Source organism: Myotis yumanensis, unplaced genomic scaffold (genome assembly GCF_028538775.1).
Source record: "Myotis yumanensis isolate MYYU_CA2020_CCGP unplaced genomic scaffold, mMyoYum1.0.hap1 SCAF_3, whole genome shotgun sequence".
Lineage (NCBI taxonomy): Eukaryota > Metazoa > Chordata > Mammalia > Chiroptera > Vespertilionidae > Myotis > Myotis yumanensis.
In genome coordinates this window covers 137,087,295-137,104,580 of record NW_027223754.1, presented here as the reverse complement: position 1 = coordinate 137,104,580, position 17,286 = coordinate 137,087,295, and the positions used below count along the sequence as shown (strand labels likewise).

General features: G+C 38.2%; 1 protein-coding gene across 2 annotated transcripts in view; it reads left to right on the top strand.

The window, feature by feature from the left end:
- The window catches only part of ACSS3 (acyl-CoA synthetase short chain family member 3), a 160,059-nt gene that overhangs the window by 117,169 nt on the left and 25,604 nt on the right, over positions 1–17,286 (top strand). For both annotated transcript variants that reach the window (XM_070409656.1, XM_070409657.1), the window contains exons 11-12: positions 2,683–2,746; positions 16,450–16,531. In XM_070409656.1, coding sequence (XP_070265757.1) covers positions 2,683–2,746; positions 16,450–16,531 — 146 coding nt within the window. The remainder of the gene's footprint in view (positions 1–2,682; positions 2,747–16,449; positions 16,532–17,286) is intronic.

Here is a 17,286-nt window from a genome sequence, read left to right as displayed (position 1 = left end):
TACCATTTTAGAGATGAACTAACTGATGCCCAGAAAGACTAAAAACTTTCCGAAGGTAACATAGCTGGTTAGCTCCTGAAGACAATGCAAATCATTGTGTTTTACTTATTTTTGTTATAAAAGCTGCAGTTTTTTTTTTTTTCATTATGCTACTTTTTTAAAATTTAGTAATGATGATCAGGCTTTTGAACCGTCTGGCTAATAATGCATTTTTGTTTTTAAAGAATAAGGACTCTAAATATAAAAATCTCTTCATCCACAATATCCTACAGTATTTGTTGTTAAATTGTTGGTAGTGATTATAATAGTTCAGTACATTCCCTTGGGCTCCATTCCCTAGTTGCATAACTAGGGATATCATCTAACTTTTCAGACCTTCCATTTCCTTATTCCACCTGCTGCAGAGGGCTGCTGTGCTGCGATATAACAATGAAGCATTAGCACAGCGACCACCTGTGGAAGGTCTGCACTAAGTCAAAGCTGGGAACGGGACAGATATCTAGGGGCAGCCAGGTGGACTGACTCGATGTCGACTCATCCATTCATTTCACAGACAAGGAAAATGAGGCGCACAAGTTGGTATTTGCATAAGCTCACACGATTTAGCTTAATAGATTTATGAGGAAAACCAAGCTTTGTGGGACCAAGTATGATTCCTGCATATAGTTCCTATTTGCATGTAAATTATAAAATTGAGAGATTTGTCTTTTGCTTCTCCAACCTAAAAACACTGTATTTTCCTCCTAGGACAATGACTAGTTAAGATAATGTGGATCATTTGGTTTAACCCAGCAAGTATATTTATAAAAAGACACTTAAGATTTCTTTTAGAGGGCAGAAATAGTTATTCTCTGAAGTCAGTGATATCTCCAGGCTTGGAAAGGCAAATCCAGTTTTAGTGAAATCCTCCCTTCAAACAGTTCTGTCATCCCTACTCCTTTTGTCAGAAAAATTGCTTCAGTGCTGAGCCATTTTTAGGCACTGAAGATGTGGGAGATGTTGAACACATTTCCCGTCAGTAGTTTCAGTGCCATTTTTATATCCAGTTGTAAGGACGAGTTAAGCTTTGATGCCTCATGGAATTTCAGTACAGACATTTTTTATTGTCTGAAAGCCATTACAGGTTAAACATTAGAACTAAAATATTTATAACCAAGGAAATAGTGACTTTATGACTCATGATCTTTATATGTTTTGCGTTTTTTCAGAGATTCAAAAGAATAATGTAACATTCAATATTAGAATAAAAAGCATTCTCTTGAGAAAGGAAAGAATACCATTTTTTTTTGGTGTGTGTGTGAAAAACATTCAATATAATATACACATTCATTGAATACCTTATACAAGCGTGTCACTTTATTCCCCCCCCCCCCCCCCCCCCCCCGCAAGTAATTCTTATACCGACACTATGAGAAAGGAATTACCCTCACTTTTTAGATAGGGAGATTGAAGGGGTAATAGAATATGCTCAGGGACACACAGTAAACTGGCCACTGTACTGGGATTCCGGGAAACAAAGATGAATTGGGCTTGGCCTCTACCCTTAATGAGCTCACAATCTAGTGAGAGACAGATAGCTACCCTGCTAATAATTGTCAGAATGGAATTTTAAAACAAAGTGCTCCGGGCACACAAAGAAGGGAGTGATTAATTTTTTTCTGGGGATAATGTCCTTCTTTTCTCATAGCTTCTTTCAGTAGAATAACCTGGCTGGATGAAGCTACATAAAGAATCTGTTAAAGCTTAAAACATGATGATATATCCTCATTTCCAGGTTCTACTAAGGTTACTGAAAGTGGATAAAGCTTTGATCTAAAATCAGTCAGGATTTTAACAGTATCACACAGAAAGCACTGGGATAATATTTGGGAAGGTTAAATTGATCTGTAAGGCTTGTAAGTAGATATGACGCCTTACATCAGAAAAATAGGGTTTTCAGGCTTTTAAGTACTTACTGTGAGTGCTTGAAATATTTCTTGGTATATTTTAATATACCAAATATTTTTTGGTATACTTTACTTGTTTCCTTTAATTTTTGAAAAACTGAACATATATTTAATGTTTTTTTATAGAATAGAAGGATATGTTTAAATGGATATGAACATAAATTATGAAATTGCTAGTATGTTTGCAATATAATGTCTTTATGGAAGAATCTAAGAAAAATTCATGATTTTGTCAGCGACATGGTGCTGACTTGTATGGGGAAAAATGTTGTGGGTAGCAGGAGGGCTTGCTAAGGAATTAATCAAAAGCATGTATTCTACATTTTTTGTGAGACATTTTAGCTTACTTATATGTATTAATGATCTCAGGAATTAAAAGATGCCTTTTTTTAAGCTACAGTGTTGAGTGTTGAATATAGAAAATAGGGAAATATTTATGCTTTAAGGTCATGCATTTTTAGTCAAAGTATTTATTTATTTTTTAAAAAACTATATTTCTTTATTGATTTCAGAGAGGGAGGGAGAGGGAGAGAGAGAGAGAAACATCAATGATGAGAGAGAATCATTGATTGGCTGCCTCCTGCACGCCCCCTACTGGGGATCGAACCCACAACCCGGGCATGTGCTCTTGGCCAGAATCGAACCTGGGACCCTTCAGTCCGCAGCCGACGCTCTATCCATTGAGCCAAACTGGCTAGGGCTCAAAGTATTTATTTATTTGTATTTTATTTTGCAGTTATGATTTTGGATGACAACATGCAAAAACTGAAGGCTCGGTGTTTAGGAAATATTGTGGTAAAGTAAGTAAAATGTAATACTACTATTTAAAAGAGCAAGAATTGAAATATAATTTTAATAAAATGAAATGCTTGCAATGAATGATGTTATTAGTGGGGAGGTTACAGAATGAGCTTGAATACTGTTTGAAAATAGACAGGGCCAATACATATAATTTATACATGTAAGTCCCATAAGTTAGAACAAATTTAGATGCAATTTTTAAAAATTGTATCTAAAAATTGTTATATATATATATGACTTTCCTCTTTTTGACAAACATTTTAGGTTGTTGAACCAATTTGGTTTATTCTTGTGTATCGCTGTTTTTCCTTAACCCTGTTTCATGAGCATTTTAACTTTTTCTCTGCTTCTTAAAAATGTTTACCCCCATTCTAAGCCTCTTAGTCATTTTTTAATGCTTATGTTCATAAATAATTCTGAATGAACATCTTTGTGTTGCCTTTTCTCCCTTTCTAATAATTACTTAGTATTGAATAGTTTTCTAAAAGTGTAATTACTGAGTCAAACACTAGCATAATATAAAATTCCTGACTCATCAAGTATAATTTGCTGCTAACATTTTTTGTCATTGTTCATTTGATAGACAAAGTGCTAAAATCTGAAAATATTTAAATGTGCCTTGATTAAATCAATACTTTAAAATTACTATGCTGATGGAAGCTGAAGTAGAAGTTGACTAAGCTGGGAGACACACAATGTGTCGTTATCTGTTCTTTTTTAAAAACAATTTTTTAAATTCCCACCGAGAATATGTGTTTTTTTTTGTTGTTGTTGAGAGAGAGAGAGAGAGAGAGAGAGAGAGATTGGTTGCCTCCCATTCACCCCCTGACCAGGATTGAACCTGCAGCCAATGTATGGGCTCTGAACAAGATTTGAGCCCACCACCTTTTGGTTTACAGGACGATACTCCAACCAACTGAGCAACCTGACTAGGGCAGAATGTGTCATTTTAATAACTGACACTATTCAACATACTTCATAGGTTGCTTTAGTGCCTCTGATTTTGGAATTTTCACTGAATGGTTTAGTAAATTTTAATGATATGGTTTAAGTAGAATGAGCTGCTATAAATAAAGAACATCGCATGTCAAGTCTTCTAACAGGTTTTCCCATTTATTTGGAATAATTTTTTTACTTGGCATTCTCATATTGGTAGCAGATTGTCTCAGGTTAATAAAACATTTCAAATTCAGTGAAAAGTAAATGAAAAAATATTAATTTAAAAAATTTATTGCTTCATATAGAAATACTTTAATTTTACAAAACACTAATAAAGAAGATACACATTCTGATGCAGTTCTTTTCAGATTCTTATGTTATCAGTAAACATGTAAGCACTATATCACTTTTATTAAAAGTTTAAATTTTAAAACATCTTTTTGGTAAATGGAAAAGTTAAATGTTGAATATACTAATTGTTGTCATATTTTTCTGAATCAGAATGCATGTAAACATAGGGCTAGTTGAAATTTGACCTGTATGGGGAAAAATGTTGTGGATAGCAGGAGGGCTTGCTAAAGAATTAATCTGAACAAGATTGTCAGTGGATGTTTAGCTTGCTTAGGGAAGCACATGGTTTTGAGAGCCTTTAAAAGCACTCCAGCAGCATACATCTATATATATAGATATATATATATATCTATATATATATCTATATCAACAGGTAATATGCTAATTGGTCCTAACGGTGTCACAGTCACGACTGCTAAGGAGGAGGCTGCATGCATGGTGGGGTGTTGCTCCCAGAGATGGGGTGGAAGTGGGAAGGCGCCCGAAGGAGACCCGTGCCTGGGAGGGCAGGGGTGAGAGCCCATAGCGCCCCCCTCACCAGTCCTTTGCTACCCACCACTCGAACTCAGAGCGCCCCGCCGCTCACCTGCCTGGGGAAGGAGCACAGTGCAGCAGGCGGGAGGTTTCCACGCTCTCCTCTGGTGCCATGATGGGGCGGAGCCACTGCATTGCTCCAGAGATGGGGTGGAAGTGGAGAGGTGTCCAGAGAAGGTGGGACCAGCCCTAGGCAACTCGAGGGACTGAGGGTGGGGCTTGGGCCAGGCGCACTGGAGCTCTGTGTGGAGAGGTTCGGGTGTCAAGGCAGGGCGGTGGGTGGGTGGGCGGGCTGCGCAGTTTCACACGCTGAGCTCCTAGTTTTTATATAATCTCCCAACTATAAGTGAGTCACCTATTTCATAAAGCAACTTTTGCAAGATCTCAGTGGTGGCATTTGATACCAGCACAATTTTAAATCCCTCATGTGCTCTGCTCTCTAATTATCAGTGGCTTTGCCCCATATCCATTCAAAAATAATATCCGCCCTGACTGGTTTGGCTCAGTGGATAGAGTGTCGGCCTGCGGACCAAAGGGTCCCGGGTTCGATTCCAGTCAAGGACATGTACCTTGGTTGCGGGCACATCTCCAGGAGGGGGTGTGCAGGAGGCAGCTGATCGATGTTTCTCGCTCATCAATGTTTATAACTCTCTATCCCTCTCCCTCCCTCTCTGTAAAAAATCAATAAAATATATTTAATAAAAACAGAAAACAAACAAACAAAAAAATAATATCCTATATAATAAAAGCCTAATATGCAAATTGTCTCGACTGAAAGTTCCACCACTTGCTATGATGTGCACTGACCACCAGGGGTTGGTGCGGAACATGGCAGGTATTGGCAACACGGTGCTGGCAGTGGGTGGCAGTGGAGGCACTGTCGGCCCCGATGGGCCCAGATGAGAGCCGGACCACAGCAGGATGGTGGAGCAGGTGAGCAGGTGGTGCTAGGCCAAGGAAGGTGCAAGCAGGGGCCCAATCACCCTGCCAATCGCCCCACAGACGGTGACCAGCAGCAGCGGTGGGGGTGGGGGAGGCAGGTCTGCTGCTCCGCTCCCAGATGCTGAAGGAGCTGGTTGGGGGGGTCCAGCCCTGATCAATCACCCCGCAGGCAGGATGGTGGAACAGGTGAGGGGGCGAAACTAACACTTCCATTACAGAGAAAGGGCAAATAGTAATATTAAAATATTCTAATTATTTCCCTTTCAATGTGCACGAATCCATGCACCAGGCCACTAGTAGTATAATAATACCCCACAGAAACTACAATTTTTTTTTTCTTGAAGCCATTAGTGTTACTTCAACTAATTGAAATAACATGACTACAGCCAAAAGCATTCTAGGCTTAGATTGCTGCCAATTCAGACTAATTTTCTTATCTCTCTATTCCTAAACAGGGAATTTTATTGTTCAGATCTGGGATTTTTGAGATTTCATTATAAATTATTTGAGAATACAATGTATAATGATATGCAGGAGACTTTGATTCTTTCCTTAATTTAATGGTGAAACAGGTATTTGAAAATATGTCTAATATAAATATATAATTATATTTAAAAGGTAAGGTAAAAATATTCAGAAAAAACTTATTACCAATATCTCCTTTTTAATAGAACAGTTTTAGAAACGTTATTTCAGGAACTCATTTTTGTCTGTGAGAGCAAGGATTTCCTTTTGAAACTCACACATCCAGTATCCCAGTCTAACTGACAATTATCCCTGCATTCCCATGGCTGCTTGCAGTATTCATAAGATGTTCTCATATTTAGCATCTAATCTATCAAGAAGAATTGTTTGTGTCAGTCCATTAGTTGTCTGGTGTGCTTTTTCTAGAATGGATAAAAGTCAATGAATTATTTTTAAAAGTGCATAATAAACAAATGCTTAATTGAATTAAGTGAAAGGAAAAAAGCACATCTTAACGTAATAAAAATTATTATGATTTTTAAAAAACACTATGTAATTTAGAGATAATCATTCTTTCTCTGTGGACCGCACTTTATTTGTTTTTAATTAACTTATTTTTCTTTGTAGAGAACATTTTAAAGAAGATCTGTGATCTGGGAGCAAGGTCCTCTCCAGAGACCAGCTATATGGCCGCTGAACCCCTTGGTGGCCTGTAAATGGTGTTCGATTAGGGATTATATACAGTGTCCAAGGTCCACTAAATATCTGAGATTCTGAACTTTAAGAAATGTATAGATCCCCAAATTTCAGAAATACATAATCAACATGTTTAATTAAATATCTATAAAATTTTACATTATAACAACTTCATTGTCAATTTAGTCTTCATATTTTATTTTATTTGCAAATAATTTTTAGGCTGCACTTTCCCACTTCTCATGATTCCTGAATATGTACAATGGCAGCTGGGAAATAATAACCAATGGTAAACTATGCATCTGACTTCTTGTCAAGGGATTTCAAAAGCAAATTTACAACTTATTATTTTTTAGAAAATGTTCCAGTTTATATGGTACATTGTTATATTTTATTTTATTTTCATGGATGAGGGGCAAGGCGACTAGTAATAAAAAGGATTCTGTCCATGAAGACCTTAAAACTGAGCTGGCATCAAAAGCTACTGCTGGGCATGCTCTGTATAATAATTAAGTGGGATAGCCTTTGAAAGAGCAATATTTCCTAATGCCATTTATGTTCATTAATTATACTTACAGTGATTAGGAAGAATAGAGGGAAAAATTTGCATGGAATATTTGAAAAATATGGGGCTCAAACTATATTAAAATAAGTCAATAAAAATAATGAGATTGTTTTAATCCTAACTTTGTTTGCTTTTTGTAAATATTCTTGTTTTACAATAAAATCTATTGTAAATAGTATAAAAAAGATGGAAACTATTTTTGGCACTTCTTAAAAAAATTGCAGCTATAGTGATATTTCCATACTTTATAAGATACTAAAATGTAATAATTCATTTTATTATATTAAGATGACTCATCCTAAATCACAAAAGTGATATGTAGTAATTTTAAGAAAAATACTTGATCCCCTTTGGTATTTCAAATTCCTTTGTTAAGGCTTTCTAGAAATCTCAGCTTTGCTCTCCTGGGGATTCCTTAACTGGAAGGTAGGCGTTTTAGTGATTTCTAAACCATGCAGACTTTAGAGTGCAATGAACATGAATCCTGCAGTTTTCATAGATTACTTGCATTTACAGGATTAACCTTTCTCGTAGAAAATGACATGTCTGCATAGTTATTAGAAAATTCCTTTGATTTTGAAACTTACTCCAGGCAGTTAATTTTGTGGGAAAGTTAAGATATCTGAATTTCTATGAATATAAAATGTTCATGAATTTTAGAAGGTGCCCCTGCAATTGCATCCAGTACTCTAAATTGAGAAATAAAAATAGGAATCAGTAATTTCCAGTCAACACAAAGCAGAGCATGAGAGAACATTTTAACTGTAATTGCTTTCCTCAGTACCACAGAGCTCACTGTTATTAAAGCCATAGGTCTCTGGCTTTTCCTCTCTCATGGGCAGACATTTTCTCTGACTAGATCCATTGGTTGCTATTGGAAGTGTGGCTTGTTTGCCTCCTGCTGTTTCCATGGCCTGTGCCCTGAAGGTAGTGCTGGGGTGTGAGAGAGCTGTATGGCACCGTCCCAATGCTTCATACTCTGGTGTTTGCCAGTCTCTCAGCCTCCAAATACTGAACTCTGGGCCCTTAATGATGTTAGTTTACATCTTTACAGCTTAGAAGAGTGATTTAGTCATTGTGTTGCTGTCTTGGGGGAGGGTCAGGACAGCTTTCTTCTTATCAGTGTATCCTTTGAGCAAAATCAAGAATGTCATATAATTGTAATGCTGTTCTTTTCTAAATCTCATTGACAGATTTTAGTAAAATTGTTTAAAGCCTTATAACAACACTGTTATGTGGGCAGTGGGACAGGCATTATCTTCATTTTAAACCTAGGAATCTAAACATCATTAGTAGTTATATAGCTAAAACTCACATTTATTACTTTCTCATTTGTCTGCCCAGAGAGAAAGAAATTATGGCCTAGTTAGTTTCTCCTGGGAAGATAAAAAGCAGTTTCATATGAAAACCTTGAGTAAAGCCTATAGAAACCATAGAAAATACTGGCAGTGCAAAATTGCAAGCTAACTTCAGATTCTCTAGGGAACAGGAGTTATATTTTCAGTTTACTTCTGTTACCACATGGGTTCCTGATGGAGCAATGTCTATAGACCAACTTTTATCTGGCATTGATGGCTGCTTCTTGTATTGGGTTAAGAAGAGCCCAGGGGAGGCCCAGCTGTGAAGCAAGGCAGGCTGGTGCTAGTGCCAGGTCTTGGGCCTTTGATTGATAGGTTTGAGGCATGATGACTTCAGCTGCTGCTTGTTTGAGAGATTTTAGCAAAGTCTGAAACCTGAGCCAGGACAGGCCATTCAGATGGAAAAGCAACTGCTAACAGCCTGGGTGGGGCTGCAAATTGGATGGGTGGGATCTCAGAGAATCACCAGGGCAGAGGGAACAGTGTGAGCCAGGCTGATGGAAACTCAGACATGGTAGCCAGTCAGCTCAGGGATAGGGTAGGATCTCAGCATAGGAACAATAACCCATATGAGCAGCCCTGTCTTGGAGAAAGCTGCCACCAAGTTCTTGCTCTGATGCCATACAATCCAGTTCCTCCCGGTATGTCCCTGGCATCTCCCCGAGTTTTTGCCCCAAAGCTGGAACTTAGAGGGAGCATGTCCATGTAAGTTCATCTGCTGGTCCTTTAAGAGGAATTTCCTGGGTCTCTGTCAGGCTCCTTGTCATTCAACCACAATTCCTGCTGGTTTTTACAGCCTGAAGTTACGGGGACTTCTCTTCCCAGCTCTGGCACTCATGGGATGGAGGTCTGGTGTGTGACTGGAACCCCTTGCTCCTCACCGGAGGCCTCCTCAGCCAAGATATCTCTTCAGGTTAAAAAAAAAAAAATCACATGTGGATGTTGCACCAGCCTGTTCTGCACCTCCCACCCTCCTACCAGTCTCAATGTGTTTTTTCTTTACTTACCTAGTTGTAGGACTTCCATTCAGCCAGATTTCAGGTGGTTCTAAATGATGGTTGATCTGTATTTTAGTTGTAATTTTAATGTGGTGTGAAAGCCTGTAAGAACCAACGTTTACCTACACCACCATCTTGGTTCTCTCAAGCTTGATCTCTTTGGAAAGTACAAACTCTATGAGGAACTCCTGATTCACAACTTGAAACATTGTAACAAACCTCTTTTCACTCTGCTTGAAAGATTGGAAGAGTTGGGGAAAGTATCACAGGGTGGTAACTTTTGATTTTGGATTTGAAGGATGAGTATAGGCAACAACCAGCATATTTGTTAGTATTTTCATAAATTTTTCTTCCTTCTGCCAATCTAATGTATTTTTGTTATTATAACTACACACACACACACACACACACACACACACACACACACACAAATGTCCTTTTTCTATCACTTCAGAAAAAGAGTCCCAGTGTACCCTCTATTCCAGAAGGAAGACCTGAATGTAGTATAAAATGATGATTAGGATGGCAATGAGGAAAGGGATAATTTGAAATACTCTAAAGAAGTTCTGTTCTCTCTGCTCTATAGCTCATACACACATCACTTCTGTCTGGAGGTTATTGCTTTTCTCACCTTTTTTTTTTTTACTTCATTGATATATGTTCACAAATTCTGGAACCCTAGCTTTTCTACTTTTCTTAAGGACTACTAAATTGCATCTTCCAAGATTCTTTCTTTAGAGTTCCTTTTTAATATTCAAATAACAATATCCGAATATTTAAAGATAACAGAATTTATTAGTGAAGAACATAGAGCACTTATTTATTTTATACTACTAATTACCACATGCAATTTCTCATCTTGCTTTTTAGCTTGTTCCTCAGTTATACCTGGCAACAATGAAGTAGTTTTCTGGGATAATCTTAAAAATCCTTGTGATAGACACTTAATGCCATTTCCAGCAGGTCTGTACCTTGGCTAGTGTTAAAAATCTTTTCTTGCCCTAACCGGTTTGGCTTAGTGGATAGAGCATCAGCCTGTGGACTCAAGGGTCCCAGGTTTGATTCCGGTCAAGGGCATGTACGTTGGTTGTGGGCACATCCCCAGTGGGAAGTGTGCAGGAGGCAGCTGATCGATGTTTCTCTCTCATCAATGTTTCTGACTCTCTATCTCTTTCCCTTCCTCTCTGTAAAAAAATCAATAAAATATATTTTTTTAAAAATCTTTTCTTCTAAGTAGATCTCCTAGCAGTATACGGTAACCACTTGCTGTGAAAACTTTCCTGAAAAACATCTTAAATGTGTACATATTGTCATTATTTCATTTACTTGATGGATAGACATCATTCATGACAGCCTCACTATTGTATTCTAAAGAATACTCATTTCTTATAGTGCACAATAATGCCAGGATCTTCTTGAGTCTGAAGCCAGAGTTTATATCTTTATATCCTCAGTGTCTAACACAGTGACTGAGGAACACCAAGCACCCAACATTATTGATTGAATCAAGAAAATAAATGCATGGGTTAATGCATGTATGTATGCATGAATGGATAAATTAATAAATGAATGAACACAATTGAATAACTCCTCTTCTGTTTTCTTCTCTAACTTTAATATTTTCACCTTTTTCCCATTGGCCAGTACTATTCATCCTAAATCAGCCTGCCTCTCTACATTAAACCACTGATTCATATCTCTCCTTCCAGTGACCCACACATTGAAAAAGAATAGTCTGACCTCACTGCCTCCACTTACTTCCTGTTTACTCCTTAATCATTCCAGCTATTGCCTCCTTCACTCTATTGAAATGGAAATCCTAAGGATACCCAAAATATCTTAATTACTGATTCCATGACCTCTGTTGAATCCACTTTCAAACATGTGCACTTCATTTAACTATGTTGATCACTCAGGCAATATTAACACTCTGCCCTGGTGACTCCTAAGGTACTATTTCTCTTAGTTCTCATACATCTCTTATTTTTACTTTACTTTGTTCAATGGTCTTCTTTTTTAAAAAAAATATTGATTTTAGAGAAGGAGGAAGGGCGAGGGAGAGAGAAACAATGATCAGCTATCGCTCCTGCCCATATCCTACTGGGGATCTAGTCTGAAACCTAGGCATGTGCCCTAACTAGGAATTGAACCAGTGTCCTCTTAGTGCATGGGATGACATTCAACCAACTGAGCCAGACCTGGGGGTTAATAGTCTTTTTCTTTTGGTCCTTCTTTTTTTTAAAAATATATTTTATTGATTTTTTACAGAGAGGAAGGGAGAGAGATAGTTAGAAACATCAATGGGAGAGAAACAACAATCAGCTGCCTCCTGCACAGGCCCCGGTGGGGATGTGCCCGCAACCAAGGTACATGCCCCTGACTGGAATCAAACCTGGGAACCTTCAGTCCGAAAGCTGACACTCCATCCACTGAGCGAATCCGGCTAGGGCTTGGTCCTTATTTAACACAAGTGTTTGACCTTGAATTTCTCCTTCTTATTCTGCACTCTCTCCCTAGAACTACCTGAGACCCATTATTCTTAATTTTAAAGTTCTATAGATATAATATCCTTATGTAGACCTTTCTCACAGGAATGTGGAGAGATAGTATAAAAATACATACTGTTCCCATTCTTCAGAAAATTTATGCAAATATTTAAAGTTTTGTGAACCAGCTAAGATTATCAAGGATCTTTGAAGAAATAGAGATGGTAAATGTATTCAACTTCTAGGAAGCATAAGATGTTCTCTTTCTTGCCAATTGCATTCGTATTGAAAAATGTGTAATTATTGGTCCCATCTACACTCATTGAATTAGGTACATATTAAACCACCAGGGAATATTCAGTACACTACATATTAACTCATTTGGATAATTATTGTAAACACTTAGGTATCTCCATTTACTGTGAGGCGATAGTGTTTAGATGCTGGTGGACCAAATCTTGAATTTGAGATAGATAAAATTATAGAGATGCTTGTTTAACAGTGTGTCCTTTTATATGCATCGTTCTTAGTATGGGCAATGTTATGTGCTTAAGAATTTGGATCAGAATATCTGTATATCACCAATCAAGTGGGAACTAAAAAACAGCTGCTCTCATTAAACCTGACATGTGCATTCTAATTTACCTCAGACCCCACTACTCTCTATTGTCCCCAATTAAGCCTGAATGTCAGTTGCCACTCTTTATTATAGTTACCTTTTACTTTTCTTATTGTAGGGATATATGTTCTTATACCGATGTATCTGTTTAAAAATGTCATCATGCCCTGGCTGGTTGGGCTCAGTGGAGGGGGTGCTGGCTTGTGAACTGAAGGGTCCCGAGTTCAATTCCGGTAGGGGGCACATGCCCAGGCTGTGGGCTCGGTCCACAGTGGCGGGTATGTGGAAGGCAGCCAATTGATGATTCTCTCTCATCATTCATGTTTCTATCTCTCTCTCCCTCTCCCTTCCTCTCTGAAATCAATAAAAAAAATATATTTTTTAAAAAGTCACCAAAAGAGAAAGAATGGACTATGCATCATATTTAGAATATCCTCCCCCCCCCAAAAAAAATGTATACATACTTAACAGCTGATAGCTCAATTGATGTTTCTTTTCAGATTTAACCCATTGGAATTAATAATTATTCAAAGTGTTTATATATTTTTGGGGACACACTGTATTTCTTTGAAACAACTAAAAATTACTTGTCATTTAATGTGCAAGCAGAATGCCTCTCCATAAGGTTTATTGTTGTTGTTTACATTTAGTTGGCTTCACTCATGAACTATATTTCTTTTGGTCCCTATTGGATTTTGATTCATCACCTCTTCTTATTGTCCTCTTCACTTCTTTATCCTTGAAAATGTTGCTAGTACATTTAGAATGATTTTTAGTGGTTACCATAGTCCTGTTTTGAACATAGTTGAATGTGTAATAATTAATAATTTTACACTGGGTTGTAAAATATTAACATGGAAACTGATGAAGTAAAATTATTTACGTGATGGTTTAGAAGGATTAGCATAACAAAATCAGTTAAAAGGACCTGAGGGGATTACCTGCTTTCTCCTGCTGACTTCACTGGAGTTTCTTGATGAACAATAATAGAAACAAAGGCAACAGCAAGAATATAGCAACATCTCTGTAGTTTTTTTTTAAAACAGATTACAAAATGCTTTCACATACATTTTAAAATATTACAAAAAGTAGATCTAACAAGGGAGGACCTATTGGGAGGCTGGAGTTGGTGGAAATGGGCAGTTGCAGCTGGATCCCACTTGTAACCTGATCTCATTTTTTGCCTGACAGAAAGTGAGATTACAATTCAGCACTTCCCATTTCTAAGGTTGGGGTGAAGGGTGCATGAAGTTGCTTCATGTGGGCAATAGCCATGTCTACTTCATGTTCAGCCCTGTGAAGTAACTGTTTCACTTAGTATTTTTATTGTGTGAATACAGGAGGATAGGTTTTTGAAAATCCTTAAGTTTTACAGTATCTAAACTTCCAAACTATACAACATCTAAAATGTTTTTGTATCCAGAAAACACATTAGGTGATTATTTTTGTTAGGTGGCACTTCCTATAGGGAACTGATATAAGAATCTATTAATTTATTTATAGATAGATGGTACGTAGATGATAGATAGATAGATAGATAGATAGATAGATAGATAGATAGATATTAAGCCCTTGCTATTCGTATAACACCTGTTTGGTCATATGGAGGAAAGAAGGAAATATAAGAGTGTTATTGATGGAAGTGGGGTTCTTAGGATGCTGCTGGACTAAGAATTTCTGGAGGCCTCCATGGGAGGGTGATAGAAAGCTTTATTTCTGTGGAATTACACCCCTGAATTCCCAGGTCCCATTTCCCTCAGTCCCATCATAGAAGAAGTGCAGCTGTGGCTTCAGCAGAGCTAGAATCACAGCCAGGGTCCAGAGTTTCTGCTCCATGTTGGAGCACACATCCAGTCCAGTATCAGGCTAGCTTAGTGTGTGTTCCCCACTGGAGTTCATCAGTCCATTGCATGTGGGGTCTGCAGGGCCATGTGGCCATAGGGGAACACAGGCAGAGCAAAACCACAGTAACCAGACAGCTAACAGAGTGGTGAGCCAGGAGCCAAGAAGCCACAGGAGCCACACAAGAGAACAAATTTCTTTGTCTAGGTCAGTGGTTCTTAGCCTTCCTAATGCCTCGACCCTTTAATACAGTTCCTCATGTTGTGGTGACCCCCAACCATAAAATTATTTTCGTTGCTACTTCATAACTGTAATTTTGCTACTGTTATGAATCGTAATGTAAATATCTGATATGCAGGATGTATTTTCATTGTTACAAATTGAGCATAATTAAAGCATAGTGATTAATCACAAAAAGAATATGTAATTATATATGTGTTTTCCAATAGTCTTAGGAGACCCCTGTGAAAGGGTCGTTCGACACCCAAAGGGGTCGAGACCCACAGGTTGAGAACCGCTGGTCTAGGGATTATATATTCCTAAATTTTCATGGGCTTGTAGTGACCCTGACCCCTCTAGCCAATGATCTCTGTTCCAAGGTTTGACTGACACTCATCTTCCCTATGTCACCTGACTCACTGTGCTTGCACTCACCTGTGGTGAGCCGGCATGGCCATGGCATACTCAGCCCCACGTTGGGTGCCATATGTGCCGAGACATCTCAGCCAGGTTTGGTGAGCCTGAGAGGGGGTGGTGAAGGATTGAGAAAAGACAGGCAAGAGAAATAAGCTGGGTCTGGGTGGGATGCTGTCCTCTCTGATGGAGAGCTAGCTACAGCACCACAGCCTGAAAGCCGTGTCTGTATTTTATAGCCAGATTCCACGAGGCAAAATAAGGGCGTGGTCAAGATGTTGACAACATTCTCCTGGGTTTCGAATCTACTCAATTACATGCACCTGAACTCTATCAAGCCCATATTACTCAGCCACGTGGGACCACAGGTTTGGACCATAGGGTCAAGCTTACCACTATAGCTTTTGGCTATAATTGTGCTGGGAGGGCTTTGCCCTCTAAGCTAGGACTTGCATGTGGTCATGAGAGGACTGTGCCCTCTCATTAGTCCAAGGCTTGAACCTGTCCAAACACTGTAGCCGCTCTCCACACTCACCTCCCCTTTGTGGGACCCTTTCTCCCAGAGATCTGTAGGAATGGGCCTGTGGCTCCCTGGGGAGTGTGAAATTGCAGCTTTTTGGTGAAGCTGCCCTATAATGTTTGGCCTTCCTTTTGCTCCTTTCCTATTTAATAACTAACTAATTACAATGATATCAAGAGGAAACTGATTGGAAGAAAGAGATGTTTACTACCTTCTATTTTATTCTTAGGAGTGAGATATCACATAGGTTTGTATGGTCATGAAAGGAAATAATTGAAGAGGGAGGAGTAAGAGAGAATTCACAGATGGGGGAGGCACATTGCTTGTGAACAAGATTATTCATGGGATGTTTAATTGGAGCATTCAAAATACCTAAAAAAGTGAATTGATTTGACCATGGTAGAAGGATATTTTTCTTAAAAAGTAATTTAGTGATGCATTTTGGCTTTTTAAATAAATGTTATACTTTTTTTTTGAAACAATGGTTGCTGCTAATAATGACTCAAATGCCAAATGTGTGCACCTCGTGTGCCCTTCCCAGAAACCACAGTCATCCCTCAATGACTCTGCTATGTAGAGGTCAACTACTTCAGCTTCAATTAGACATGATCTATCCAGCAGATTTAAGGGTTCCGTCTTACTTATAGGACTTGAATTGTAATTGTCCATCACACTAGAACATTATTAGTTCTAATCAACCCTTTCCTCTTTTACTGCTTTTATAATAATTCTAACTGCTCTGTTTTTATATAAGGTTGCCATTACCACCTGGGGCTTTTTCAGGACTCTGGAAGAATCAGGAAGCGTTCAAGCACTTATACTTTGAAAAATTTCCTGTAAGAACTTTATTATACTTTCCTTTAATCTTCTTATAGACTTCTCTATAGTTCTTGGCAACTTGCTCCTAAGAATGTAGATGACAAAGCAACCTTGAAAAGATGTCTGGACCAGTTTCCAGATTTCAGGGATAATAATGCCCAAACTACATAAGGAAGTCATTTTTATATTTATTTTTATTACTCTCCGGACATAAATTTTCTCAGTTTGTTTTAGAAACTTCTCCTGCAATTTAACAGCCCTCAGTATCAGAAAAGTTTTTGTGAGAGTAAAACTTATTTGGGCTCTCTACTAGTATATTATTTCCTCCATTGGACTCCGTCAGAGATTGAAAGCACCTGATCAGAATTGTACACTATCATTTAAGACCCCTTCTGCTCCTGGTTATTGAGCAAAAAACAATTGACTTGTCAGAAGTTGTATCTTTCCATCTCTTTTCGTATTTTTGACATTCTTTTCTGTGTGTTCCCTGAGTTCTTTATTTTAAAATCACATTTAAAAATACAGATACAGGATAAAGACAGTGTTCTCAACAACCAGCACCCAGTGACCTGGATAACAGAAAGTGTCTTCCTGTTTTCTGTTTTACAATGTACCTGTTCCTCTGTGCCACAGTCATGTGTTTTATGTCTATAACAGAACTTTATTGATAATACACTTCAGGTCCCACAGTCATCTTTTTGCTGTCATCTCATTTCTCTTTCCTTCCTTGAGAGAGATACGTGGTCCTCACGATGCACTAGGTAAAGAGAAT